This window comes from Scyliorhinus canicula, chromosome 20 (assembly GCF_902713615.1).
Source record: "Scyliorhinus canicula chromosome 20, sScyCan1.1, whole genome shotgun sequence".
Taxonomy (NCBI): domain Eukaryota; kingdom Metazoa; phylum Chordata; class Chondrichthyes; order Carcharhiniformes; family Scyliorhinidae; genus Scyliorhinus; species Scyliorhinus canicula.
The window spans coordinates 52,472,882-52,500,511 of NC_052165.1; the positions used below are offsets into that span (position 1 = coordinate 52,472,882).

The window sequence follows — 27,630 nt, forward strand, 5'->3', positions numbered from 1 at the left end:
AGGACCTTGAACTTGGATTGAGGAGAGCTGAACTATGTTGTGGGAAACTTTGGGATTATGTTGTTTGGATTTCTTTCGTTTTTTCCATTTTTCTTTTCTGGTTGGGGTGAGGTTGGTTTACAGTGTTTTGTTAAGGAATGAGTCTGTGTGTTCGGACCTTGGAAGGGATTGTTTGTTTGTTTTTACTCCTGGCCTTTGTTTTGACTGTTTGCACTAAGAGTGGGGTTCGGGGAATCAGTGGGTGGTAGGTTGCGAGGCTCCATGGCGGGGGCTGCCAGGCTAGCTGGGCGGGCTAGTTCACGGAAGCAAAGTGGGGGTGAGTTGATGATCAATGTGGGGGGAGGAGGGGTGCTGGAGTGGAGGGGTTGGGCGGGGGGGATTAGACTGCTGATGGGGGAGGGGACTTTAACTTTATAAAGTGGAGGAGGAGGAGGGTTGATGACGGTAGTTGCCCGAGGACGGGCCAGCGGAGGTGCAGGACATGGGCCGCAGACTGGCCAAGGAGAGATTATGGTTGATCAGCAGAGGAGGTGTGCGGGGTGGCCCCCCCAATCAGGCTGGCCGTATATAATGTTTGGGGAATGAATGGGCCAGTCAAAAGGGCCCGTGTGTTCGTGCACTTGAGGCAACTGAAGGCGGACGTGGCCATGTTGCAGGAGACATATCTGAAGGTGGGGGACCAGATTAGGTTAAGGAAGGGATGGGTTGGGCAGGTGTTCCATTCGGGATTAGACTTCAATATGAGGGGGGTGGCGATCTTGGTTAATAAGTGAGTGGCATTTGCGGTAGGGAATATAGAAACGGATCCGGGGATAAATATGTTATGGTTAGTGGGAAGCTGGAGGGGATGGCCCTGGTATTGGTGCATCAGCTGAGGAAACAGGAGGCGGTGAGAGAGATTGGGAAAGTGAGGGATACAGGGGGGGGGGGGGGGGGGGAAGGTGATTCTAGATCCGGCGGGGATGAATGATGTGTTTCGAGAGTTTTATTTGGGGGGGGGGTTGGAGTTTCCGAGGATAGATGAGGAGTTGGTGGAGGATTTGAGAGCCCCAATTTTGCTTGGGGAGGTATAGAGGATTGTGTTCCAGGGGTAATAGGGGAGGACCAGAGGAGATTTGTTGAGGGACGCCACCTGACATCCAACATTAGGCGGCTCCTAAATTTAATAATGATGCCTGCAGAGGGGCGCGAGGTCGAGGTGGTGGAGTGGAAGTATTTGTGGGTTGTCCTGGGAAGGTTTGGGTTCGGGCAGAGATTTGTGGATTGGGTCCGGTTGCTGTATCAGGCACTGGTGGCGAATGTAAGGACAAACTGGGTTCGATCAGAGTATTTTTGTCAGTGTCGGGATACGAGACCAACTACCCCCCACTGAATGTGACTACTGCTCCCAATCCAACCCAGCTAACCAACTCGACCCGACTACCCTCCTGACCTTGCTACCCAACCGCCCGCTTAACACCCAACCTTGCGAACCTTACCAATCCAAACCAACCACCACACAACCTGACTACTCTTCCTGACCACCTGTACAGCCCTCTGACCTGACTGTTTCTCACAATCTTACTATCCTCCCAAGCCGACCCAACTACCTACCCAGCCACCCAAACCAACCCCTCCACCAGCTCAATTACCCTTGAGTCTTCCTGATGTAACACCACCATCTTCTTGACCACCCTCTACCCACTCATTCACCTACCACCTTAACCACCTACTCACCATACCCACCTCAGCCACTTACCACTTTACCCACCTATCCCTATCCACTTACTCACCTACCCATGTTGTCCAACTACACACCTCATCAACTTTCCTAACGCCCCCACCCACCTACATACTCACCCACCTGACCCACCTACCAACATACCAACCTCACCCAACTGCCGACATCATCCATACCCCTCACATGCTTGGAAGACCCCTGTAGAAATGCGAGGCAGTGTAAATATGATGGAAGCACAGCAGCATTCCAAATATCATTGTCGCTGGTTAGGAGATCAAGGCCATCATCTCTCTTTACTCTTGTTTCAAAGTACAAAGACAAAAAATGAACGAGGCTTTGAGGCTGAATTTTTCAATTACCTATAAACTTGCTTCTCTTTTCATTAATTAATTTCTTTCAACATAATGGCTAGGATTTTGCAGTTAGTGGTGAAGAAAGGGCACTTCTGCTGAACTCAAAAAAAGTTTTGCTGAGAGATCTCGCAATCTCTGTGGTGAGAAATGAAGAGCACTAAAATGAAATTGAAACTCTGCACAGAGCTAAATAAAGATTGGGGTATATGAATAAGCTGAAATATCATTAAAAATTCTAAGAATAATTATTTACAAATGATTTCGTATTAAAAAAAATCTAACAATTAATCATAATTGAGACAGTTAACAACACTTCACAAAGACAATTCTTTTTCAGGGCCAGACCTACTGTTGTTGCTCAGTTCCAGTTACATCTGATTTAACAAGATTTTAAAGCTGTTAAAATCAATTGACCGAAAACCAACACATAAGCAATACAATCATGATATTCCAATTTGTACAGTTGATTGGTGACCTTTAATGCCAGCAACATGAACTTGGAAAATTATCCATATAAATCTGCATATGGTATATTTACCTACTTATGCAGTGAATCATAAAATGGTTACAGCACAGAAGGAGGCCATTTGGCCTGTCGTGTCCATGCAGGCTCTCTGCAAGAACAACTCACCTAATCTCACTCACCAGCTTTTCCCCATAACCCTAAAATGATTTACTTTCCAGATAATTATCCATTCTCTTTGAAGACTTCAGTTGAATCTGTTTCCACCACACAAGGCAGTGCAATCCAAATCTTAAACACTCATTGCATAGAAGTTTTCCCCATGTCACAAATGCTTCTTCTGCAAATCACCTTAAAGCTATGTGTGGAATTTTCCGCTCCCTTCAGCTGCAGGCACTGTGACGGGCAGGGGCAGTAAAACTGGTGTGATGGAAAAAGTCAGTTTCCCACCGGCATGAAATTAGTTTGCAATTTTGTTTCCCTGACTTTCATGGTGGGTTAAAGACGGTTCTAATTTAGCACATCTATATTGGGAACCTCATTTGCAGAGGTCCTGTTGTCAGCCTGAAGTGAAACCATAATGCTTCAGAGATACATTGACTGGAGGCTTTCAAATTAAACAGACAATAACAGCTCCTACAAATATATAAAAATGAAGAGAGTTGTAAAGTAATTGTTGTGTTCTCTTAATTAATAACTGTTCAGTAATAATGGGAAAGAAGCAATGGCAGAGTATTTTGTATCTGTCTTCATTGTTGACGACATGAAGAGCATCCCAAGAACAGTAGAAAATTAAGGGGCATAAGAAAATGTATTAGGGACTGAGAGCTTTAACGGCCATGCAAGCAAGGATCTTAAAAGAAGTGGCTGCCGAGTGAGTGGATGTATTGGTTGCAATCTTCCAAAGATTCCCTACATTCAAGAATGTCCAAGCAGATTGGAAAACCACTCATGCAATAATCTATTTAAGAAAAGAGGGAGACAGAAAGCAAGACATCACAGGCCAGACAGCCGAACATCTGTCATTGGGAAAATGCTGGAATCCATTATTAAGGAAGTAGCAGCAGGACTTTTCGAAAATCATAATACAATCAAACAGAGTTTACATGGTTTTATGAAAGGAAAATCTTTTTTGATAAATTTTTGGAGTTAGAAAACCTCAATATTTATTTAACCTACTCGATACAACTCCTATTTCCCGAAGGATCTCCCGCGCCTGACTCACACTCGGGCTGGGGCATTTCCCATGGAACACTTGCTTAATGGTGTAGCTCCAGCCCCTCATCTGAGCCGATCATATTGAGATAAGGCCACGGGGACTCTGATGTTGCAGACCCCTTGGCTTCTGGTTGGGTTATAACAGTCGCCATCTTTAACTTCACATGTTTTTAAAGTATTGTGATGATGCCTCCATCTTGAGGCACTCTGGGCGGGATTCTGAGATCCTGAGGCTAAGTGTTGACGCCGTCGGAAAGGCCGTTGTGTTTCTCGACGGCAACAACACGGCCTCAGGATCAGCAATTCTGGCCCCGCACGGCACTGGAGTGTTTCGCGCCGCTCCAGCTGCTGATCCCAGTGTCAACTGGGCACCGTGGGATCTGCGCATGCGCAGTGGCACCGGCACCAACGGGCGCATGTGCAGTGGCACCAGCGCCAATGTGCGCATGTGCAGTGGCTCCTTCAATGTGCTGGTCCCAACGCAACATGGCGCAGGACTACAGGGGCCGGCGTGGAAGAAACGAGGCCCCCAGCCAGAGAGGCCGGCCCGCTGATTGGTGGGCCCCGATCAAGGGCCAGGCCACATTGGAGCGCCCCCCCCCCCCCCCCCCCCACCAGGCTTCCCCCGACCCTTCCAGCGAGTTCCCACTGGCTGGGAGCAGGTGTGGACAGCGCCAGCAGGACTCGCCGTTTTTACGATGGCCGCTAGGTCCATCCCGGGCCAAGAATCGACCGGCTGGCCGCGTAGAGCAGCCCCCGACCGGTGCTGGGCCAGACACGCCGGTGTCAATGGCGCCGATTCTCCGCTCTGCGGAGAATCGCGTGCTGGCGTCGCGGTGGCATGGCGCAATTTGCGCCGGTCGCGGGGATTCTCCGCCCGGCCCGGCCCTGGGCTGAGAGAACCCTGCCTTCTGTCTCTCTTATTTCAAAGTCAGCACCTTCTGCACTGGTGGGATACCTATTGGCCAGCTTCAGGGTCACACCTGCCATTCTTAATTGGAAGGCGCACATCCCGTTGGCCACTAATTTGCTAATCTAGCCAGAAGCGATATCGGGTTACTATTCCTGACACTATACAGAATTCCTTCAACTGCAGCATTTCGCTCTTGAATGTAGATGTCCCCTGTTTAAAGCAAGTTGTAATAGAAACTTTGCCCAACTGAAAATGTACTAAATTAAGAATGGTCCCCGAAAACCGCTGTCTCTATTTTTGTTTTAGCACAGTCAGACTAACATATGCTTTACTGCAGGCAGGCATTATTGAACTAATTTTACTGACACCTCCCTAACAATAAAGAGAGGGCTCTACATTATACTCTCCCCCCATCAAAATAAATTATATTTAAATAAAAAATGGTAAACATACAGAATTTCACAGAATACCAATATCAATACCTGAAGATTTAACAGGATAAGATGCATATTTGTTGTTTCTGTAATTAGAATTAAAACATATATGACCAATATTTCCAAAGTAATTTACATGTAAATAGATGTTTTTTCCTGAACACAATGTGTGATTAAAATTGACTTTGCTGAACCTAAAGATGACTGTTACAGGTCAAAATTCACAAATTTCTGTAAATTTTCATCGGCAAACGTTCTGTTGTAGATGGAGGCAAAGACTCCACAAGGGGCCAGGCTGACAGGATACAACTCACTTTATTTCACACGAGTCACAAGAATCACTCCACACTGGGTTTCCTTCCCCAAACTGCTTCCAGGTCGGGATTTATATCCTGTGGGAAGCTCCTCCAATTAGGAGGGAGCTCTGCCTCCTACTCATCCGAGTAGCTCATGCTCTGAGGTGCAGGAGGGGGATCTATCTTTGAGTTCTTGCTGCTCTGGCTGTAAACCTGCTTCTGGACCTGGTGTGTTATTCTGTATGCTGGCTGCCTTCTCCGGGCTTTGAAGCCTGGACTACGGCAAGGGAGAACGGTGCTTCAACTGGTTGGATGGAGGGCAAGAGGGCCTGTTGCTCCTTTCAGATGCTTGCAGGGGAGACAGAAGAGAGTGCTTACCTGCAGTTTCCATGCCTGGGACTCGTACTTGTTACTGGCTGCCTTTCTGCTTACCGGCTGGGAGCGGAGTACGGAGTAGATTTTGGTTGGCCTGATGCCGGGTTGAAATTGGCGTAGAACAAACTTGTTTTTGCAGTTTTTGTCTGGATGGTATCCAGAGACCGGATGCTTGAACTGTGAAAGCAGTAGGGCGGTGGCCCAATTGACTATGTGTGCTGCTTGTACTGATGTTGGTTTTGCTTTATTGTTGGGGGATTATATGGTTATTATTGTATTTTTGTTGTGTATAGTTATTTTGGGCCTAGCGGCTGGGTACTCGCCAGTTGCGGCCCTCCTGCTTCTGTGCACTGGGTGTTGAGCGATCCTTTCCGGTGCCAGTGAGGGGGGAGGGGTGTTCTCTCTCTCTATATATATATATATCTCTTCAACCACGCGCAGCCTGTCCGTTTCTGATGAACTGAGCTGCTTGTGGGCACCTCTTCACTGATGTGGGGTTGTTGCTGGAGCCAGGGAGGGTGGGGGAGGGGAGCGTGCACTAACTTGAGTGCTGGAGGCTTTCCTTGTACTTAATTGTTTGTTGGGTTCCTTGTGTTTGCTCTGTATTTTGTCTATTTCTGTAAAGGGAGTGCACTCCCTCTCTCTTTTACTATGCCCCATATCGGTGTGTCCTTTTCCTGCGGTCTGTGCTGCCCCTTTGGGTGCCTTTCCATCGATGTGGGGCTACCTTTGGGGATTGGTGGAAATGGTGGCTGTATTCTTGGCTCTTGAACTTTTGAACCATTCGTTCAGCTAGTCGATTGGAGGCTGGGTGGTATGGGGCCGTCCATACGTGCCTGATGCCATTCGGGGCCATGAACTCCTGGGCCCGTGAATGATGCCCCATTGTTGGACTCCAGGACCTCGGGCAGTGCTGAAAATAGCCCTCAGTCTGTCTATTATTGCTCTTTTGGTCGCTGTGGGGACCCGGTGTACTTCCAGCCACTTTCAGTGGGCGTCGACTACTATAAGGAATGTGGCTCTCTGAAATCGGCTGGCAAAGTTGATATGTACATGGGTCCAAAGCTTCGCGGGCCACTCCCAGCAGTGCATCGTGCAGCTGGTGCAATTATGGACCTTGTGGGGTTCCTGGCATGGGGTGCAATTTTGGGTCACCCGCTCGATCTCGGCATCCAGTCTGGGCCACCAAATGTAGCTGCACGCCAACATTTTCATCTTGACCCCCCGGGTGCCCATTGAGGTCTTTCAGCAGGGGCGCACATTCCTGTTCGGGTACAACCACCTATGTACCCACTGGAGGACACCGTCTTCGCTCGAATAGCTTGGCAGCACTGGCCCTCAGCCCGCTTGGTCTCGCCCTATGTCCGGCCCTGTAGTGGACCATATGTCGGACCTCGACAACTCGGGGTCTGTCGGTGTCCATTCTCTGATATGAGCTGCCATTATTGGCAAAGTGCCCATGAAATGGAGAGCAGCTATCACCTCCGTGGGTGTGGTGGGGGCTGGCAGCTTCGTGGGTAGTGGCAGGCGGCTCAACACGTCCGCTTGCGGGATTCTTATGCCTGGTACAACAGAACCTTGGTAAAATATTCGCCTTGACTGATTCCTGCCTGCCAAGGGCAGGAGAGTGTCCCACCTCTGCAAATTGATCCTGACTTGATCCAAGCTTGTATAGTTAAACGTATGAAGCCAGGCCCAATCCCAAGCCACCTGAACCCCCAAATATCTGAAATGAGAATCCGTCCAGTGGAATGGCAATACCCCCAGATGGACTCCCTTCCTTAGGGGAGTAACCGGGGAACACTTACTTTCCTCCAGGTTCAATTTGTACCCTGAAAAAGAGCCAAAGCACCTCAGCAGTGCCATTATTATATGTGGGGAACGGGTCTGTCACGTACAGTGGAAGGTCATCAATGTACAGAGACACCCTAATCTCCAACCCCCCCATTATCCCTGTCCACCTATCTGAAGCCCTCAGGGCAATGGCTATCACCCATGCAAACAAGAGGAGGGCGATATCAACTGAAAATATACCAAGCTCACATTGTTTGTGCGGACACTGGCCTTCGGTGCTTTATACAACAATCGATCCATGACACAAACTTGAGCCCTAACCCAAACTTTTCCAGTACCGCAAACAAATACCTCCATTCTACCCTATCAAAAACTTTCTTAGCATCCAATACAACAATAACCACCTACCCCGTCCCCTCCAACAGGAAGAACACCACATTTAGCAACCCCACACGTTGGACGACATTCGTCGACCCTTCACGAAACTCGTCTAATCCTCCCCAATAATTGAGGGAAACTCTGCTCGAGCCTTAGTGCTATTACCTTGCCAATATCTTAGCATCCACATATAATAGGGAAATCGGGCAGCACAACCCACACTCCACCGCTCCTTATCCTTCTTTAAGAGAAGTCAAATGGGCACTTGCTTCAATATCTCTGGCAGGGAACCCCGTGCTACCGAGTCCTCAAACATCCCCACCAGAAACGGTCCTAACCATCCTGCAAACATTTTATAAAATTCCACCGGGAACCCATCTGCCCTTACCAGTCTGCATTTGCTCAACAGCTGTCAGGACCTCCTCCTCACCCAAAGACTCTTCTAACTCTTCCCGATCTTCCTCCTCCGCCTTAGGACACCAAACCTTTCAAAAACAGCGCCATAGCTGACCCCTCCCAGGTGGCTTTGACCTATAAAGATTTTTATAGAATGCCTCAAACGCCCCATTGTCTTTATCCGGCGTGGACACCAACATGCCTCCCAAGTTTCGAACCTGAATAATCTCTCGGGAGGCCGCCTGCCGCCTCAACTGGCAAGCACCCGGTCTGAGATGACTGGCCTTCTCCCCATATTCATACATTATCCCCCACAGGTGCCGTAACTAGCGCATCGCCTTATCTGTGGACAGGAAATCAAACTGCATCTGCAGCATCTTTCTGCTAGCCAGGAGCTCTGGGAATCACTGAAGTATCTACCATCTACCTCAAAGATCTCATCTACCAATCTTTACCGTTCCTCCCTTGCCTCCCTATCTATCTAGGCCTTATGCAAGATTATCTCCCCTCTCACCACTGCTTTCAGGGCCTCTCACAAACCGGGGCGGAATCTCCCCATTCTTATTAAACCCATATACTCAGCGATCACCCTTGATATCCTTACATAAATCTCCAGATCTGCCAACAGCCCCACAACCAAAGTTAATGCGGGTCGCAAAACCAGCTCTGTCTCAAAAACATCCATCAGATGTGGAGCGTGATTCAAAATAACTATCGTGGAATATTCCGCTTTCCTCACACCTAGTAGTCAATCTGCAAATATACTTTATGCTCTGGAAAAAAGGAGTATTACCTACCACTTAGGTGCAGAAACTGCTATGGATCCGCTCCTCCAATCTCCTTCATAAACGGTGTCAATACCTTTGCTACCCCAAAGGGGCCAACAGCTTTGGCTTAGACTGGTCTAACTTTGGATTCAAAACACAGTTTAAATCCCCCCAAAGATCAACTGGTGCATGTCCAAGTTGGGTATGGCGGCCAATATCCTTTTCATAAATGCCATGCGTACCCATTTACCAACACCACTGAGTTGCCTTCCTTCGCCCAGTAACTATTACATATCTACCTCCCTGACCAGTTACAACTTTCCCCAACTGAAACGGAACTCTATTAATTATAATTGCAACCCTCTGGGCCCCACTATCAAATCCCGAGTGGAACACCTGGCTCACCTAACTCTTCCGAATCCTAATCCGGGGCGGGATTCTCCGACCCCCCGCCTGGTCGGAGAATCGCTGGGGAGGGGGGGGGGGGGGGGGCGCGTGAATCCCTCCCCCGCCGGGTGCCGCATTCTCTGGCGCCGGGGATTTGGCGGGGGCGGGAATCGCGCCGTGACGGTCGGCGGCCACTGGCAGAATACCCACACCCGGCGATTCTCCAGCCCACGATTGGTCGAGTGGCCGTCCATTTTCAGCGGGTCTCGCCGGCATATGTTACGGCAGGTACTGGGACCTGGCTCCACGGGCAGCCTCCGGCGTCCTCAGGGGGCCGCGTGGGGATCTGGCCCCGGGAGAGGGGGGGGGTGGCGTGACCCGCGATTGGAGCCCAACGATCTGCGGGCGGGCCTGTTCCAAGGGGGCACTCTATTTCTCCGCGCTGGCTGGTGTACCGGTCCCCGATGGCCATCGCGGAGATGAACCCCCCTGAGCATGTGCTGGGATGATGCCAGCACATGCTGGCGCTCCCACGCATGTGCCAACTTGTGCCAGCCGACAGAGGCCCTTCCGCGCCAGTTGGCGCAGCACAAACCACTCCGGCGCATGCTTAGCCCCTGAAAGTGCGGAGGATTCCGCACCTTTGGGGCGGCCCGACGCTGGAGTGGTTCACGCCACTCCTTTGCGCCGGAGTTGCCCACCATGCCGGTTTCTGAAGAATCCCGACCCTGGTCCCTCACTCACAGACGGGGCTCCTGCAAAAGCACCCCATCGGCCCTTAAATTCTTTAAATGAGAGAAAACTCTCACTTACTTCACTAGGCCCCCCCAAACCTCACATATTCCATATGACCAATCTAATCTGGGGACTCTCAACCCCTTTCCCTCAAGTCAGCCATTTCCACCATGAGGGATTATCTCCTCTATCTTCCAGGCTCCTAATACCAGGGCTCACCTAAGATTGCACCCAGCCCCACCCACAAGATGAGACAAAGAAAAAGAATCCTGGTCACCATCAGCAATCTACAACCGCCCCTCCCTTTCCCTGTCCCAGAAATCCCCCAACCACTTCCTCTCAAACTATTGCCTCTCCACTACTCTCTCCTCTTCCCCCCCCACCATTCGTACCTTCAAAGCTCCTCAAAATCTGCCTAAACAAGTCGCACCTTTTTCCATTCAGATAGCTCTGGATGTCCATAAACAAGTATAGACAAACACCAACCTGCTTTGTTGTGTTAAGAAAGTGAAAACATTGTAAAAGTCTATCCACTGGGCATTCATTGTTCGAAGTTCTGGCAACAGGCTGCAGCCTCTCCCCTCACCTCATTCCCATTCACCAAGTAAACTCTGCTTGCTAGTGAAGTAGGCCCATGTCAGATAAATAAAAGAAAAAAAACAAAACCCTCCTGGCCCTCCAACTGCAAAGGAATAACCGAAACACAAACCTGTTAGCCGCCCCGTCATTTTGGAGCCAGAATTACTCAGATTCCTACTCTAATTCATATCCCAACCGTCCTCTACCCTCAAAAACATATACTCCCTCAATACAAGATCATAAATGTCTACTAACCATATCGATAAACAAAAAGGAAAAACATTACTCCCCCAAACAGCCTCTTCCCAACCACCAGAGAAGTCCCATTCAAACCCTCGCATTTCAAGACCTTGCGCTTTAACGAAAGCCTCCGCTTCCTCCTCCATCTCAAAAAAATTATCTCTGGAAATGTACTAGACTCTGAGCCTTGCCAAGTACACCACACCAAAGTGCACACCGCTCTTATACAGTGCCGACTTTACACTGTTGAAGGCCACATGCCTCTTTGCCAACTCTGCTGTGACCTACTCCCCCAACAACTTTGCAAACATCACGCAAAATATTCAGTCTGGCTCGGGCCCTCCACCCCCTCCGGCAACCCCACAATCCTGAGGTTCTGCCTCCTCGACCTATTCTTCAGTCCTCAACCTTAGCCCTCAGGGCCTTGTTCCTGTCCTCCACAATCAACACCTCAGCTTCCAGTGAGGCTATCTGGTCACTGTGTTATGACAGGGACTTCTTCATCCCCTTTAGCACCTCAGCATGCTCCCACACTGTCTCCAGGGTCTTTCCCAATGCCTCCTTTATCAGGCCCAACACAACCTCCACCAACATTTTGAGGGTCTCCATCATTTCCCTCCGAATTGCCTCTCAGAATGCTTGCTGAATTGTCTCTAAAATTCAGCAGGCATTACCTCCAACAATATATCCACAGTAAAAGATGCAGCGCCATCCGACGAGCTTACCTCCGCCATCTCTGTTCTCTGCACCTTCTCCAACACCTCTGAAGGGCTACTGCGTGTACCCTTCTTTCCAGTATTCTTTTGTGGTCTTTGACATCTTCTTGTAAAGAGCTATCAAATGGGACAGATCTGCCCACAATGTACCCCCAGGAACTGGGCTGAAAGGGCCTAAAACTGAAGACTCTGGCGGGAGCTACCTTGCATGTGACCTCCTTCTACATGCCAACACCGGACGTTCCAGAACAGGGTTATTAATATAGATAATAGCTCCTTCAGAAGCTAATGATAGGGATGTTATAATCCTTACAAAAGCCAGGTCCAGTCACCAGAAAAATATCAATTTCTGAAATCATTGTGGAGGATGGAAGTCTCATAACTCGAGTGACAATTTTGAAATCTCTATATTCAGTTGAGAACAGCAACCTGATCTCACTACATCGCCATCCACTTCAAAATAATTCTGTGCTGTTATTTTCAGCAAGAAATTCACAACACCTGGAACTTCTCTGAGAATGAACACCTCACCCCAACCCCATCTCTGGACTTTAACTTTCTGGATTCTGGAAATCACATGAATTGACATCCATTTCTGTGGTTCTTTTACTGTTACGTTATTCATAGTTTCATTCATTGGATTGCCACCTTGCCGTGGAGGAGGGACTTGAATGCTCTGTTGATCCAGAGAGTAATGCCGTTGGAAGTCTTAAGATCCTGGCAAGATCACCCATGACAATAAGGTCGAAGGGGAGAAACCAGACAAAGCACAATCCAAAACAAACCCTCAACGGCGGATAAGGCGGAAGATACTTGGGTAGCACAGTAGTTGTAGTTAAGATTGCTGCCTCACAGTGTCAGGGACCCACATTTGATTCTGGCCTTGAATGACTGTCTGTGTGAAGTTTGCACGTTCTTCTTGTGACTGCGTTGGTTTCCTCTGAGTGCTCCAGTTTCCTCCCACAGTCCAAAGATGTGCAGGTTAAGTGGATTAGCCATGCTAAATTCCCCCTTAGTGTCCAAAGATGTGCAGGTTAGGGGGGGATAGGGCAGGCGAGGGGGCCGAGGTAGGATCCTTTTTCAGAGGGTCTGTGCAGATTCAATAGGCTTTCTTCTGCACTGTAGAGATTGTATGGATATTCTATGGATAGTCATATGGTATCAACGACTGTGATGGCAGATGAAGACTGCAGAAGTAGGCAGATCCTCAGTTATTAAGGTTCCCTTGCCATTGGAACAGGAACTAACCTCTGTCAAGGACCGTGTGTTTGCTGATGTGCAACATCATACCCATGTTAAAAGAGGTGTCTGCCTAGAGGAAACCAGTATAATCCCCAAAGAGACAAGCCCTGCAGTGATCGGTGAGAGGTGTTGGGGACGGGACCATGAGATCTAGAAGTCCCTAGCTTCGGACTCCACGCAGGTGATGGAGTTTGATTCAGACATTGCGCTCCTGCAATAGGACCAGGTGAGCGCATCGGCAGCTTTCTTCACAAATAAGCAGCCCTCTTCAGAAGGAGCTGGCACAGGCACTGCCAGGGTACTAGGCTGGCACTGCCAAGGTTCCAAGCTGGCATTTTTTACTGATGGGGATCAGGCACAAGGGTGCAATATATATGTGAGGTGGGGTGCTGGCGGCCCACGTACTCCCATTTAAAAATGTGTCCCAATCTCTCCCTGTCCTGAGGAGTTCAGGCGAGCAGGGCTTTTCAGTGCATGCAATGGGACTAAGTGCAGCCTCGGCCATGCATTCCCTGCCGAGGCCTCATACTAACTGCAGTCACATTCGATAGCGTTGTGTTTCTTGGCATTATGAGCACAGGGAAACAAACAGCTAAGCTGCTCGCTCTGGGACTATGTTGCCATTCAGTTAAATCGGGCCCAATATTGGTGTCTTCCATGATTATATGTCTTCAATCTCTCTGATGACACGCTGAGCAAATGCATGATGCATTTTAGTTTATTATAAACCTATAAGCTACTTTGAAATGTGAGAATATGAAGAGCAACTGTTCTGATCAATTACAAATTTTGTAACCGAAGTAACTTAAATTTACAAACAAATTAAAACAAAAAGCACATTACGCATCTCCACATTTGTGGTTCACCTCACTTGACTTAAACATGATAATATTAATAATTTCTGACTATTCTGTTCTGCATGACAAGATTCGCACAGCCGTTTGTTGGCTTATTGTACAGAATTTAATGTTCTCAATGTAGATCCTACCCAGTAGTTGAAGAAACCTTAGTCACTTCAGTTGGGGAGAAAAAACAATGTCAGACACTGAACTCGCTAGTGCCGATCCTTTTCCAGGATCTTGGTAGAAATCCCATCCACTGGGAGCTGTCAGCCAATCAAAGGCTGGCAGTTACCCGTTGCCCGCAGTGCCATTGGAATTGTGTAATACAGCGAGGTCTTGACTAAGGATCATCGTTGAATCCATGCAGAGTGGTAATGGGAAGGGTTGAGGAGAGTGGTCGGATACAAGGGCAGAAGTGACTTTCAGTGGGCCCCGCTCCTGATGCAAGGTCCCTCAACTTGGTACTAAGTGCCTTGAAAGTGGGCCCTCACCACCATCTCTCAGGAGGCTTCTGGTAAAACCCCACAAGCAATTACAAGGGATTTGTGAGGCACAGAAGACAGGATGAGTTAAGAAGAATCTCTGAGCCACCACAAACGCCTGTGAGTTCAGGGGTAATGATCATTAAGTGGCTTAATGATGAGCATAATTCATCAGTAGATAGGTTCCCTGTGTCAGCCCATTCCCATCTCTGATGTAGTTGTTCCTCACTGGAAATGAACCTTGTGGCCTCCCCTGCAATATGCAGGCCTGCCTGCTGCTCTTGCCTGCTTATGCTGGCTGTATTAAATCCAGCTATTGTCTTGCAGAAAATGTTTAGAAAATGTCTGTTTCTGTAGCTTTCTCTAAATGTTCTCTGCCAGAAAAGATTAGTCTTCCAGACCTGCTGCAAAATGCATCGGACTCCAATACAATTAGCATGTGGCATTTGTCCATTAATGAAACAAGCTACAGTTCAGCATACAGTGGAGCAAATTACTACAAAGCTATCAGCATCTTAATTATCTATCATCACAGATTCATTTTCTGATGCGGGAATAAACCATGGGCGCGATTCTCCGTTCCCCACGCCAGGTGGGAGAATCGCGGGAGGGCCGGGCGAATCACGACACACTGCCCTGGCACCCCCCCCCCCCCCCCCCCCCCCCCCAACGGCGATTCTCCCACCCCCCGCTCGGAGAATCAGCGCTCGCCGTTTTTCACGGCGACCGGCGATTCTCCGGCCCGGATGGGCCGAGCGGCCTGACGTTCCCGACCTGTTCACGCCGGCGGCAACCACACCTGGTCGCTGCCAGCGTGAACACAGCGCGAAAGGTAAGTTTGGGGCCTGTGGGGGGCGGAGAGGGGATCGAGCACCACGGCCGTGCTCGGGAGGGGACTGGCCCGCGATCGGTGCCACCGATCGTCGGGCCGGCGTCTCCAAGAGACACACTCTTTCCCCTCCGCCACCCCACAAGATCAAGCCGCCACGTCTTGCGGGGCAGCGGAGGGGAAGACGGCAACCGCGCATGCGCGGGTTGGAGCCGGCCAACCTGCGCATGCACGGGTGACGTCACTTAGGCGCCGCCGTCGCGTCATTCTCAGCGTGCCGCTTTGACACAAGCATCAAGGCCCGGCGGCCGAGCTCCTCACAACGCCGCTCCTAGCCACCTGGGGGGGATGAATAGGGTGCGAGGAGCGGCCTCCGACGGCGTTGTGAAACTCGGCCGAGTTCACGACAGCCTTCCCAATTCCGCGCGGGAGCGGAGAATCGCGCCCCATGTTTCAAAACATCACATTTAAAATAACTATCCTAAATATTTTGTGAAAAATGGTCAAGAAACGTCTTAAACATGTCAAATTCATGAGTTAGTTTTGTCTGGCAGCTAAAGTTTCCAATATTGCAATTACAAATGTGGCACAAAAGTATTTGCATTTAATAGAATGAGGAAACTTGCATTCATGTAATTTTTTTGGGGGGGGGCGGCTTAGCTTGGCTGGATTCTCCAGTCGCCGAAGCCGAAATCACGTTGGCCGATCAGAGCATACCCGATTCCAACCAGGACATTGCCTGAGGCCCGCCCCCTGATGCTCCCCCCTCGACCGGCCGAATTCCCGACGGCGTGGGTCGCATGTGGTCTCACCCTTTGGGAACTCAGCGTGGCGGCTGCGGACTCAGTCCAGTGCTGCCACAATTGGGAGAGGGCCGATCCGCGGGCAGGAGGGGACATTATTCCGGGTTGGGGGCACTGTGGGGAGGTGGTCCAGGGCACGAGCCGGCCAAAGGGGGGCTCTATTTCATGGGCCGGGTCCGCGATTGGCCTCCGCCACCTAGTACGGCGCGACTGCTGCAGGCCACCGCCATGCACATTCGCGGCCACGGACCCGGCAATTCTCCAGGGCGTATCGGCAGCTAGAGCCAGGTGCTCTACGTGCTGTCCTGCTAGCCCTCAGCAAAACGGGGAATCGGTGGCCATTTTGCACCATTTATTCTGGCATAAAATGCCGCTGATCCCACACCGGCGTGGGCACATAGCTCCAAAATGAGAGAATCCAGCCCCTGATTTATGATGCAGCACAAGGCCAGCAGCATAGGTTCAATTCCCATACTAGCTGACGTTATTCATAAAAGCCCGCCTTCTCAACCTTGCCCCTTGCTTGAGGTGTGATGATCCTCAGATTAAACCACTCAGCTTTCCTCCTCAAAGTGGAAAGCAGCCTACGTTCATCTGGGACTATGGCGACTTTACCGTACCTAGTTTTTTTTACATGCTGGGATGTTCCAAAACACTTAACAACCAATAAATTACTGTTTGAAGATTAATTTCTATTATCATGTGAGAAATGCGGGGTCCAAATTGTAGACTGCAGGATTACATGAGCTGCAATGAGACACTTATTTATGTTTTCGTGGCCTCGTCTGAGAGTTAGATGTTCACCTGGATATCAGCTGTGCTCTCCTGCACTTCCTTGAAAAATTTAATTTGACCTTTTATATCTATTTGAATAGGGTCTTGGTTTAACAACCTATTAGAAAATAAGATACATCAGCTGGAATTCTCCCGCCGTTCGCTGGCAGTGGGATTCTCTGGTTCCACCAACAGCGCAAGTCCACCCGCGGATTTCTCGGTGGTGTGAGGCGACTTCAATGGGAATTCCCATTGACAGTGACAGGAACAGAGAATCACGCCACAGAAAATGGTGGGTTGCCTCCCGTTGGCAAGAAACACAAGGTCAGTGCGAGGTCAGAGAATCCCGCCCACTGTCAGTACTGCATTGAAATGTAGGTCCAAATTACATGTTTAACTCCTGGAGTAGAACTTGAACTACCAATCTTCTGACTCAGGCAAATGTACTGCCACCGATTCAAACAAATAGACACTCACAACTGAAACCAACACTAATGACAACCATGATTTAAGGAAATCATCATTATGAAAAATGAAAAGGCTGTTTAAAACTGGATTACTGTGATGAACCACCTTGTACATTGTTCACAGTTCATGGTTTTGAGGTCATGCTTAGTTCTTCAAAGATTGAAGTTTAACTGTAGAAAATGGGCTAACTGCAGCTAAAGAAACTTAAGGGTCTAATACACTTAAAAGGTTGAGGTCATGCTGACTTAAGGGGTTAACAACTAAAAAGAGAAGAAACAGCGAGTGGGTTTATTTAGCAGGAGAACGGGAGGTGTGGTGTCTACACTGCTTCCAAAGAAGTACTGTCCAGAGAGATGTTTTGTTTTGGGAATTAGAGCTAGATTTGTTGAAAAGCATTAGGTGAACCTTAAAAGACTATGCTGTTATGGAGGTGGATGAACCTTAAGAAGGTTCTCTGGCTTCATCCTATCTGTATATTTTCTGGAAGAAGAGGTTGGTGGCAGTTTGAACGTGATGTGGTTTGAAGCTCACAGAGAGGTCCTGGGAGCTGTTAGCAGGCTCCAGGTAATTAGGGCTCTGAGCGGTCCTGGGGAGTTGGTGGCGGAACATCGCTGGTTACATGCTGGAAGCAGTTAGGTCTCAGGAAAACGTCTCAGAGCCATTTATAGCAAGGTGCAGCCAGGAGACTGGGGTTCAGAGGGTAGTACCAGCTCAGGGAAGTTTGTAGTCTACAAAGTGTTCAAAATGTGCTGATAATTAGAGGTGGGCCTGCAACTTTCTGAATCCCATGGAGTGCAGTCTAGGGAGAAGCAATTGGACCAAAGAGAGGGAGCGTGAGTTGAGGCAGTCCGAGTTGGAGATAGTTTTGAGGAAATTCAGAGTCTAGATCTTTGAAATTAAAGAATTAAAATTCCTTGTGAGGTAGACAGAATGTTGTGACTCACAGAGGTCACGGAGATCTGGGTGGGTTGCTGAGGAATCCATGGGATCTGTCTTGGTCACACCTGCCATTTAGTGTGCAATTTGCTGTGTTCAACAACAGTTTTTATGTGATTCATATATACCTCATATTAACACTGATTATCAGCAATAAGAGATATATAATTTGTTTAAAACTGTGGGATTTTGCGGGTTTATTCTCATAGTGGGCAACTGGAATTTCAAACTTTGTCTCTGGGATTGTCTGAAATTTGAGGGTGAAGCAGTCTAATTGAAAGCTGCAAAATTCTAAAGGGGTTGATCGATACTGAGACGTGGTTTCCGTTGGTCATGGAGTCCAAAACACCGGGGCACAGTGTTAGGGGCTGGTTTAGCTCACCGAGCTAAATCGCTGGCTTTTAAAGCAGACCAAGCAGGCCAGCAGCACGGTTCGATTCCCATCCCAGGACAGGCGCCGGAATGTGGCGACTAGGGGCTTTTCACAGTAACTTCATTGAAGCATACTCGTGACAATAAGTGATTTTTTTTTTTAGGGTAAAGGGCCATTCATTTAGGACTGAGATGGGATGAAAATGCTTAATTCAAAAGATTTTTAATCTTCTGATTTCTCGACCAAAGGGTTGTGGGTGCTCAATCATTAAGTACATTTAAGACTGGTATAGGCACATTTTTGGACTCAGGGAATTCAGTGGTATGGGGAGTGGGTGGGAAAATTAAGTTGAAGACCAAGATCAGCTTTGATCATATTGAATGACCGAGCAGGCTCATTGGGCCATATAGCCTATTCCTACTCCTATTTCTCATGTTTACTTTAAACAATAAGTTACTGATCCCTAACCAGTTCATAACACTCTACAAATATATGGTTTAAATAATAGTAATAGGCTATGCCATATATATATCAGTTACCAATATTCTTACCTGTTGTAATAAATAAGCAGGTCTTGTGCATTTTGCCCATGAAGAGTTCTAATCCTATAATGGCATAGATGATGATTACAAACAGCACCAACAAAGCAATATGTAGCAATGGGACCATGGCCTTGATGATTGAATTTAACACCACCTGGAGGCCTGAAAACACAAAAAGCGGATTTTATTTTAGAGAATATATGACAAATTTTCAATGGTTGAAATCTCAAAATTAGTGGTGAATAGCGAATAATTCAAAAAAGCTAACTTTGTATTTTAAATTTGAACAGTCAGTTCATACTCGTTAGCGAGTGATCATCAAAGAGGATGAGCCAGTTGGTTCTATGTTTGATTCTTCCAAATGTTTGATTCTTCCAAATTGTGTTTTCAAATTGAAAATGTACACTTCCTGATACTTGGATAAAAGGGGAATGACTTCTGCAGTGTTCTAATGAGACCTATTTGAAAAAGTGTGATGTGAGTCCAGCAAAGACAAGTTTAATTTATGATTTTTGTTCAAAAAATAATACTTACTGTAACAATAATGCCGAAAAGTAATTTATAAAAAAATAAAGCACCAAATCCCCTGGACCTGTCCAGAGTGAGCGAGGCTGAGACTGGAATTTGGTGTGGAAATAGATATTCCTTCCACCCAATTTAGAGTGGTCCTTTAAATTATTGTTGACTGATATTCTGCCTCCCTACAGCATATCGGCGACATCCCAGGTTTCCCTGGAAAATGTCCTCCCTTCTATCCTTAAAATGCCATCATAGAAGTCACAGCAGCTTAAAGCTGGTGTGAGGCCCTTTCAGAGTTTCTGGGAGATCCCAAATTTTCACTCGTACTGGATGATTAATCCTGAAAGGAATTGGAATGGAGTTTATGGACTGGAGCTAAGGTGGGCAGTGTGGGTCTTCAATGAAAGCAGAACCAAAATTTCTGAATTAAATACAATTTTGATTAAACTTATTTTTAAGCCCAACTTTGGAAAATACACATAAAAAGGTATTTTTTATTTTTTTTAAATAATTTTTATTGAAAGAGTTTTTCCATACAAACATTTACCCCTACTAATTTTTTAAATTATTTACAACACAATCCCTCTAGGCAAATGTCCCCTCCCTCACCCGCCCTCTCGCGCGCACCAGTCCTCCCCCCCCCCCCCCCAGGCAACCTTAACAAACAAGGCAGCCTACAGTTTCAGACATGAGCAGCAAGCAGACTTGCCCGCGTTACAGTCGTGCATGTCCCCCCACGCCCCTTGCTGCCCCCCCCTCCCTCCCCCCCCCCTCCCCTCCCCCCCCTCCCTCCCCCCCCCCCCCTCTCCCGGGTTGCTGCTGCCACGACCCCGAACGTCTATCTCTGATCTAAAAAGTCAAGGAAAGGTTGCCACCGCCTGGAGAATCCCTGTACCGACCCTTCAGGGCAAATTTGATCCTTTCTAGCTGAATATAGCTAGCCATATCGTTAATCCAAGTTTCAACGCTTGGAGGCCTCGCGTCCTTCCATTGAATTAATATCCTTCGTCGAGCCACTAGGGACGCAAAGGCCAGTATTCCGGCCTCCCTAGCCTCCTGTACCCCCGGTTCTACCCCGACCCCAAAGATCGCAAGCCCCCATCCTGGTTTGACCCTGGACCCCACCACCTTCGACACCGTCCTTGCCACCCCCTTCCAGAACCCTTCCAGCACCGGACATGCCCAGAACATATGCACATGGTTCGCTGGGCTTCCCAGACATCTGACACACCTGTCCTCACCCCCAAAGAACCGGCTCATCCTTGTCCCCGTCATGTGAGCTCTATGCAGCACCTTAAATTGAATGAGGCTCAGCCTCGCACACGAGGAGGAAGAATTGACCTTCTCCAGTGCATCCGCCCACGTCCCGTCTTCTATCTGCTCTCCCAGCTCCCCTTCCCACTTGGCTTTCAGCTCCTCCCCTGATGCTTCTTCCGCCTCCTGCATTATCTTGTAGATGTCTGATATCTTCCCCCCTCCGACCCAGACCCCCGAGAGCACCCTATCGCTCGCCCCCTTACTGGGGAGCAGGGGAAACCCCTCCACCTGCCGCCTAGCAAATGCCTTCACTTGTAAATATCTGAACATGTTTCCCGGGGGGAGCTCAAACTTCTCCTCCAGCCCTCCCAGGCTCGCAAACCTCCCCTCTATAAACAGGTCCTTCAGCTGCCGTATGCCCACCCTGTACCAGCTCTGAAATCCCCCGTCGATGTTCCCCGGGATGAATCTATGGTTCCCTCTTATTGGCGCCGCCAACAGACCTCCCATTTCCCCCCTATGTCGCCTCCACTGCCCCCATATCTTGAGGGTGGCCGCCACCACCGGGCTCGTGGTGTACCTCGTGGGGGGGAGCGGCCATGGTGCCGTTACTAGGGCCCCCAGGCTTGTGTTGCCACAGGACGCCCTCTCCATTCGTTTCCAAGCTGCCCCCTCCCCTTCCATCATCCACTTGCGCACCATTGACACATTTGCCGCCCAGTAGTACCCCGAAAGATTGGGTAGTGCCAGCCCTCCACTGTCCCTACTCCGCTCCAAAAAGACCCTCCTCACCCTTGGGGTGCCATGCGCCCACACGTAGCTCATGATGCTACTCGTCACCTTTTTGAAGAAGGCCCTAGGGAGGAAGATGGGCAAGCACTGAAATAAAAACAAGAACCTTGGGAGGACCGTCATTTTGATTGACTGCACCCTCCCCGCCAGCGACAACGGTACCATGTCCCACCTCTTAAATTCCTCCTCCATCTGTTCCACCAGCCTGGAAAAGTTCAACTTGTGGAGGGTCCCCCAGTTCCTTGCCACCTGCACCCCTAAGTACCTAAAGCTCTTTCCTGCTCGCTTGAAGGGGAGTCTCCCAATACCCTCTCCCTGGTCCCCCGGGTGTATCACAAAAACCTCGCTTTTGCCCAAATTTAGTTTGTACCCCGAAAAGTCCCCAAACTCTGCTAATAGTTCCATTATCTCCGGCATTCCCCCTTCTGGGTCTGCCACGTACAGCAGTAGATCATCCGCATACAGCGATACTCGATGTTCCTCCCCTCCCCTAGTCAGTCCTCTCCACCCCCCTGAACCCCTCAGTGCCATCGCCAACGGTTCAATCGCCAGTGCGAAAAGTAGGGGGGATAGAGGACATCCCTGCCTGGTCCCTCGGTGGAGCCCGAAATACTCCGACCTCCTCCCGTTTGTCACTACACTCGCCGTCGGGGCCGAGTAGAGCAACTTCACCCACTTAATAAACCCTTCCCCAAACCCAAACCGTTCCAACGTCTCCCACAGGTACTCCCACTCCACCCTATCGAATGCCTTCTCCGCGTCCAGCGCTACCACTATCTCAGCCTCCCCCTCCACTGCCGGCATCATAATTACATTCAGCAATCTCCGCACGTTCGTGTTGAGCTGCCGCCCCTTCACGAACCCCGTCTGGTCCTCATGGATTACCCCTGGCACACAATCCTCTATTCTAGCTGCCAGGATCTTTGCCAGCAACTTGGCATCCACGTTCAGAAGCGAGATAGGCCTGTAGGACCCGCACTGCACGGGGTCTTTATCCCGCTTCAATATCAGGGAGATCAGTGCCTGCGACATTGTCGGGGGCAGAACCCCCCCCTCTCGCGCCTCATTAAAAGCTCGTACCAGTACCGGTCCCACCAAGTCCACATTTTTCTTATAGAATTCCGCCGGGAACCCATCTGGCCCCGGCGCCTTCCCCGCTTGCATCTGACCTATTCCCTTGACTAGCTCCTCTAGCCCTATTGGCGCCCCCAGCCCTTCTACCAGCCCCTCCTGGACCCTTGGGAACCTCAATTTGTTTAGGAAGTCCTCCATTCCCCCTCTCCTCGTCGGCGGCTCAGACCGATACAACTCCTTGTAAAAATCCCTGAAGACCCCGTTCACTTCTTGCCCCTTTTGCACTACCTTCCCGCCCCTCTCCTTCACTCCCCCAATCTCCCTAGCCGCATCTCGTTTGCGAAGCTGGTGTGCCAGCATCCTGCTCGCCTTTTCCCCATACTCATAGACCGCGCCCTGTGCCCTTCTCCACTGCGTCTCTGCCTTCCTGGTGGTCAGCAGGTCGAACTTGACCTGCAGGCTGTGCCGTTCTCCCAGCAGCCCCTCCTCTGGTGCCTCCGCATATCTCCTATCCACTTCCAATAGCTCCCCCACCAGCCTCTCCCTCTCCTGCCTCTCCTTTCTTTCTCTGTGCGCCCTTATGGAGATCAGCTCTCCCCTGATCACTGCCTTCAGGGCCTCCCAGACCATCCCCACCTGCACCTCACCCGTGTCATTCAAGTCCAGATAGCTCTCGATGCTCTTCCGGACCCTTTTACACACCTCGTCGTCCGCTAACAGCCCCACATCCAGCCGCCACAGCGGGCGCTGGTCCCGCGCCTCCCCCATTTCCACATCCACCCAATGTGGTGCATGATCAGAGATCGCAATGGCCGAGTACTCAGCTTCCCGTACCCTCGGGATCAGCCCCCTGCTCAACACGAAGAAATCGATTCTGGAGTACACTCTATGGACGTGGGAGAAAAAGGAATACTCCCTCGCCCTCGGCCTACCAAACCTCCATGGGTCTACTCCTCCCATCTGCTCCATGTACCCCCTCAGCACTTCTGCCGCTGCCGGCCTCCTATTGGTCCTTGAACTCGATCTGTCTAGCCCGGGGTCCAGCACTGTGTTAAAGTCCCCCCCCATGATCAAGCCCCCTGCCTCCAGTCCCGGAATGAGGCCCAATAGGCGCCTCATAAAACCCGCGTCATCCCAGTTCGGGGCATATACGTTGACCATCACCACTTTCTCCCCCTGCAGCTTACCCTTCACCATCACATACCTACCCTCCTTATCCGCCACCACCTCCTCCGCCACGAACGACACCCTCTTTCCCACCAGAATCGCCACCCACCGGTTCTTTGCGTCCAATCCAGAGTGGAACACCTGTCCCACCCACCCCCTTCTCAGGCGAACCTGGTCCACTACCTTCAAATGGGTCTCCTGTAACATTGCTACATCAGCCTTCAGTCCCTTCAGGTGTGAGAATACCCTTGATCTCTTGACCGGCCCATTCAACCCCCTCACGTTCCAAGTGATCAGCCGGGTCGCGGGACGACCCGCCCCCCTCCCCTGCCGATTAGCCATGTCCTGTTCCCTGCTCGCCCCGGGTCGACCCTCCCCTTCTGACCCGCTCCCCATGGCGATGTCTCCCTCCCCCCACCTCTCCAGTCCTCCACTTCCCGTTTCTGGTCTTTTCAGCAGCAACCCGGTGTCCCTCCCTAACCCCCCCCCCCCCCCCCCCCCCCCCCCCCAGGCTAGGACCCCTCCTAGCCGCGATGTACCCTCCATCGTACTCCCGTAAGTCAGCTGGTTCACGCTGACCCGGCTGCTCCTGCCACACTCCGACTCCTCCCGGCTCGGAAGGGGGGGCCTCCCCCCCCTTGCCACTCCTCCCTGGCCCCGCTCCAGCGCGGGAAAGGTCGCCATTGCTAGCCACGCCCCGCACTCCTCCCCTCCCCCCTCCTCTGCCCCGCGCGCGGGAAAACAGAGGAAAGCCCGCGCTTTCGCCCTGCCACACCCCACCCCGCCATCTTCAGTTCCACCCCCGTCCCCGTCCATGCCTGTAAAGAACCCCCCCTAGGAGCCCATATCCCCGATCTGCTCTCCCCCCCGTCCCGCCTCCCCAACTTAACATTATAAATAACAGATAAATAACAAATAACATTGTACTTAACAGTCGCCCTCTGCCAAACAGCATAAATAACCATAAATAACCATGAATAACCACAATAACAATAACTAAGGGAAGTTGGCAAAGGGGGAAAAAACCTCAGAAGAAAAACCACAGCAAGAGTTCAAAATCCAAACAAAGAATTCAGCTGAAAGTACCCGAGCGGCTACGGCCGCCAAGTATCCCCTGGGTCTAATTTGAGTCCAGTTTCTCTTCCTGTACAAAGGCCCACGCCTCCTCTGGGGACTCAAAATAGTGGTGTTGGTTCTTGTAGGTGACCCACAAGCGCGCTGGCTGCAGCATTCCGAACCTGATCCGTTTTGCATGTAGCACCGCCTTCGTCCGGTTGTACCGGGCCCGCCGCTTTGCCACCTCCGCACTCCAGTCCTGGTAGACCCTCACCGTCGAATTCTCCCACTTGCTGCTCCTTTCCCTCTTGGCCCACTCCAGCACTCTCTCACGGTCGCTGAGTCGCTGGAACCGCACCAGCACCGCCCTCGGGGGCTCATTTGCTCTTGGCCTCCTAGCCATGACCCTGTAGGCCTCTTCCAGCTCCAGGGGCGAAGGGACGGCCCCTGCCCCCATCAGGGAGCTCAGCATTTCTGCTACATATCCCGGGAGGTCTGACCCCTCCAGGCCTTCTGCCAGGCCCAAGATCCTCAGGTTCTTCCGCCTCATTCGGGTATCCAGCTCCTCAAAACGGCTCTGCCATTTCAGGTGGAGTGCCTCGTGCACCTCTACCTTTCCCACGAGGACCGTGGCCTCCTCCTCCCTCGCAGTCATCTCCTGTTGCAGCTCCCGAATCGACGCCTCTTGGGTCGCCTGGGCTCCCATCAGCCTGGTGGTCGTCGCATTCATTGACTCCAAGAGCTCCATTTTCAGCTCCGTAAAGAAGCGCAGGAGAGCGGCCTGCTGCTCCTCCGCCCATTTCCTCCATTCCTCGGGTGCACCACCGGCCGCCATTTTGGTCTTCTTCCCCCGCTTTTTTTTGGGAGCTGCTGTTGCTTTCTTTACCACCCCACTCCGGGTACCGACCATAAAGTTGGTCTGGTTCTCTTCAGGGAGCCTTTCCCCACCGGGATTTGTCCTTACAGCGCCGTTGGGGCCCTCCAATCGGCCCGAAAACACCTTTGTAGCAGGAGCAGCCAAACGTGCGACTTAGCTGGTCATAGCCGCAACCGGAAGCTTCATAAAAAGGTATTTTTAAACAATTTCATAATCTACTTACAAAAATAAGCCTTGGGTCTTTACAAATTTATATTAATAGAACAGATTACTTGTATTGAAGATGTGGAAATGTTTTGCAATTCACTTACACCAGCTAAAATAATCAAATGACTCGTAAAACCTTACATTTCACTTTCAGTATTCCCAAAGTCCGACATTATCCAAAACTTTTAGTTAATTATATCAGCCAAATGGTAATGATATTTTTTAGAATGTGCATTTGAATGTTGGCTGTAGATTAAATAGTAGATAAATCCAACAAAAATAAGTAAGTAATCATGTCAGGACCATGTGAGTGCTCTACATATTAGAGTAAGGTGTTATGGGCCAGGGTTTAGAGAACCCCAAAGTGTATCATGGAGTTCACCTGACCTCCATCACAACACCTCCTTTCTATACCCTACCGGCAATACTACTTGATGAACTTCTGCCCACTTTTCATCCTCCTGCATTTGTAAAGGTCTCCATTTTCTCATCAAGACATCACTTTTACGGTAATAACACTCTGGTGTACACTCAGATTCCTCTCCCATGTTTGCTTTCTGATACATCCGTTTTATTTCTATATCTTTTTGTTGTAACTCCGCCAATTTTCCAGAACTAAAAATATCCGCCTCATCCTTCACCTGTTCTTGTTCTTTTCCAACCATCTGATCAAAAATCGTTTCTGATAATTGCACTTCAACTTCACCTTCACTCTTTGATTTCTCATCTTGTCTTAAACAGTGACTTTGCGACCTTGTTACTACAAAATCTGGAAAAATCTCAGGATATTCGTTCTTCAACACTTTAGTTGTCTGATTTTCCACTGGCTTATCCACCACAGTAGGCATCACTCCTACCTGCGATCCAGCTACATCATTACCCAAGATAAACTGTATTCCTGGACAAGATAGCTTCTCTATTACTCCTACTACCACTTCACCACTCTTAACTGGACTTTCCAACCTTACCTTATATAATGGAACACACCTCCTCTCACCCTGAATTCCACATATTACCACCGTTTCAGGCAACATTCTTCCCAAACTACATAACTCCTCATCTCTTACTATTAAAGATTGACTAGCTCCCATATCTCTTAATATTGTGACTTCTTTACCTGCTCCTCCTGATACACATGAGTAAACTTTACCACAGAAGTAAATTATTTAAAAAGACCTGGCACCTTCTTATCAATCACCTCTTGATCAGGCAGTACAATCTTTTGCACCTCCTTCGCTTCACTTGGGCTTTCCTTTACCACTTTAACAAACCCGACTGTCTTATCCTGTTTTACCACATCAGCCTTCCCAGTGCTTTTCTTCAACCACCAACGCTGTGACTTTACGTGGCCTAGTTTATTCCAGTGAAAATGTTTGAAATTTTTTATTTCTTTTCCACCCTCCTGGATTTCTTTTTTTCATCTGAGGTACACTCTCCTTATTATCTTCCATCAGATCACCTTCCCAGTTTCTATCTCTCACAGGCTGAAACTGATGTGGGAAACCAAGCTTTTATTTATGAAAACCATCTGCCATTTTTGCTGCTAATCTCGCAGTTTTAACCCTCTGCTCTGCCACATGAATTCTCACTACATCAGGGATTGAATTTTTAAACTCCTCCAAAAGC

General features: G+C 49.6%; 1 protein-coding gene across 4 annotated transcripts in view; it reads right to left on the reverse strand.

Moving 5' to 3' along the window:
• The window catches only part of cacna1c (calcium channel, voltage-dependent, L type, alpha 1C subunit), a 1,225,933-nt gene that overhangs the window by 878,624 nt on the left and 319,679 nt on the right, over nucleotides 1–27,630 (reverse strand). For all 4 annotated transcript variants that reach the window (XM_038780480.1, XM_038780479.1, XM_038780478.1 and 1 more), the window contains exon 6: nucleotides 19,065–19,217. In XM_038780480.1, the coding sequence (XP_038636408.1) occupies nucleotides 19,065–19,217 (153 nt within the window). The remainder of the gene's footprint in view (nucleotides 1–19,064; nucleotides 19,218–27,630) is intronic.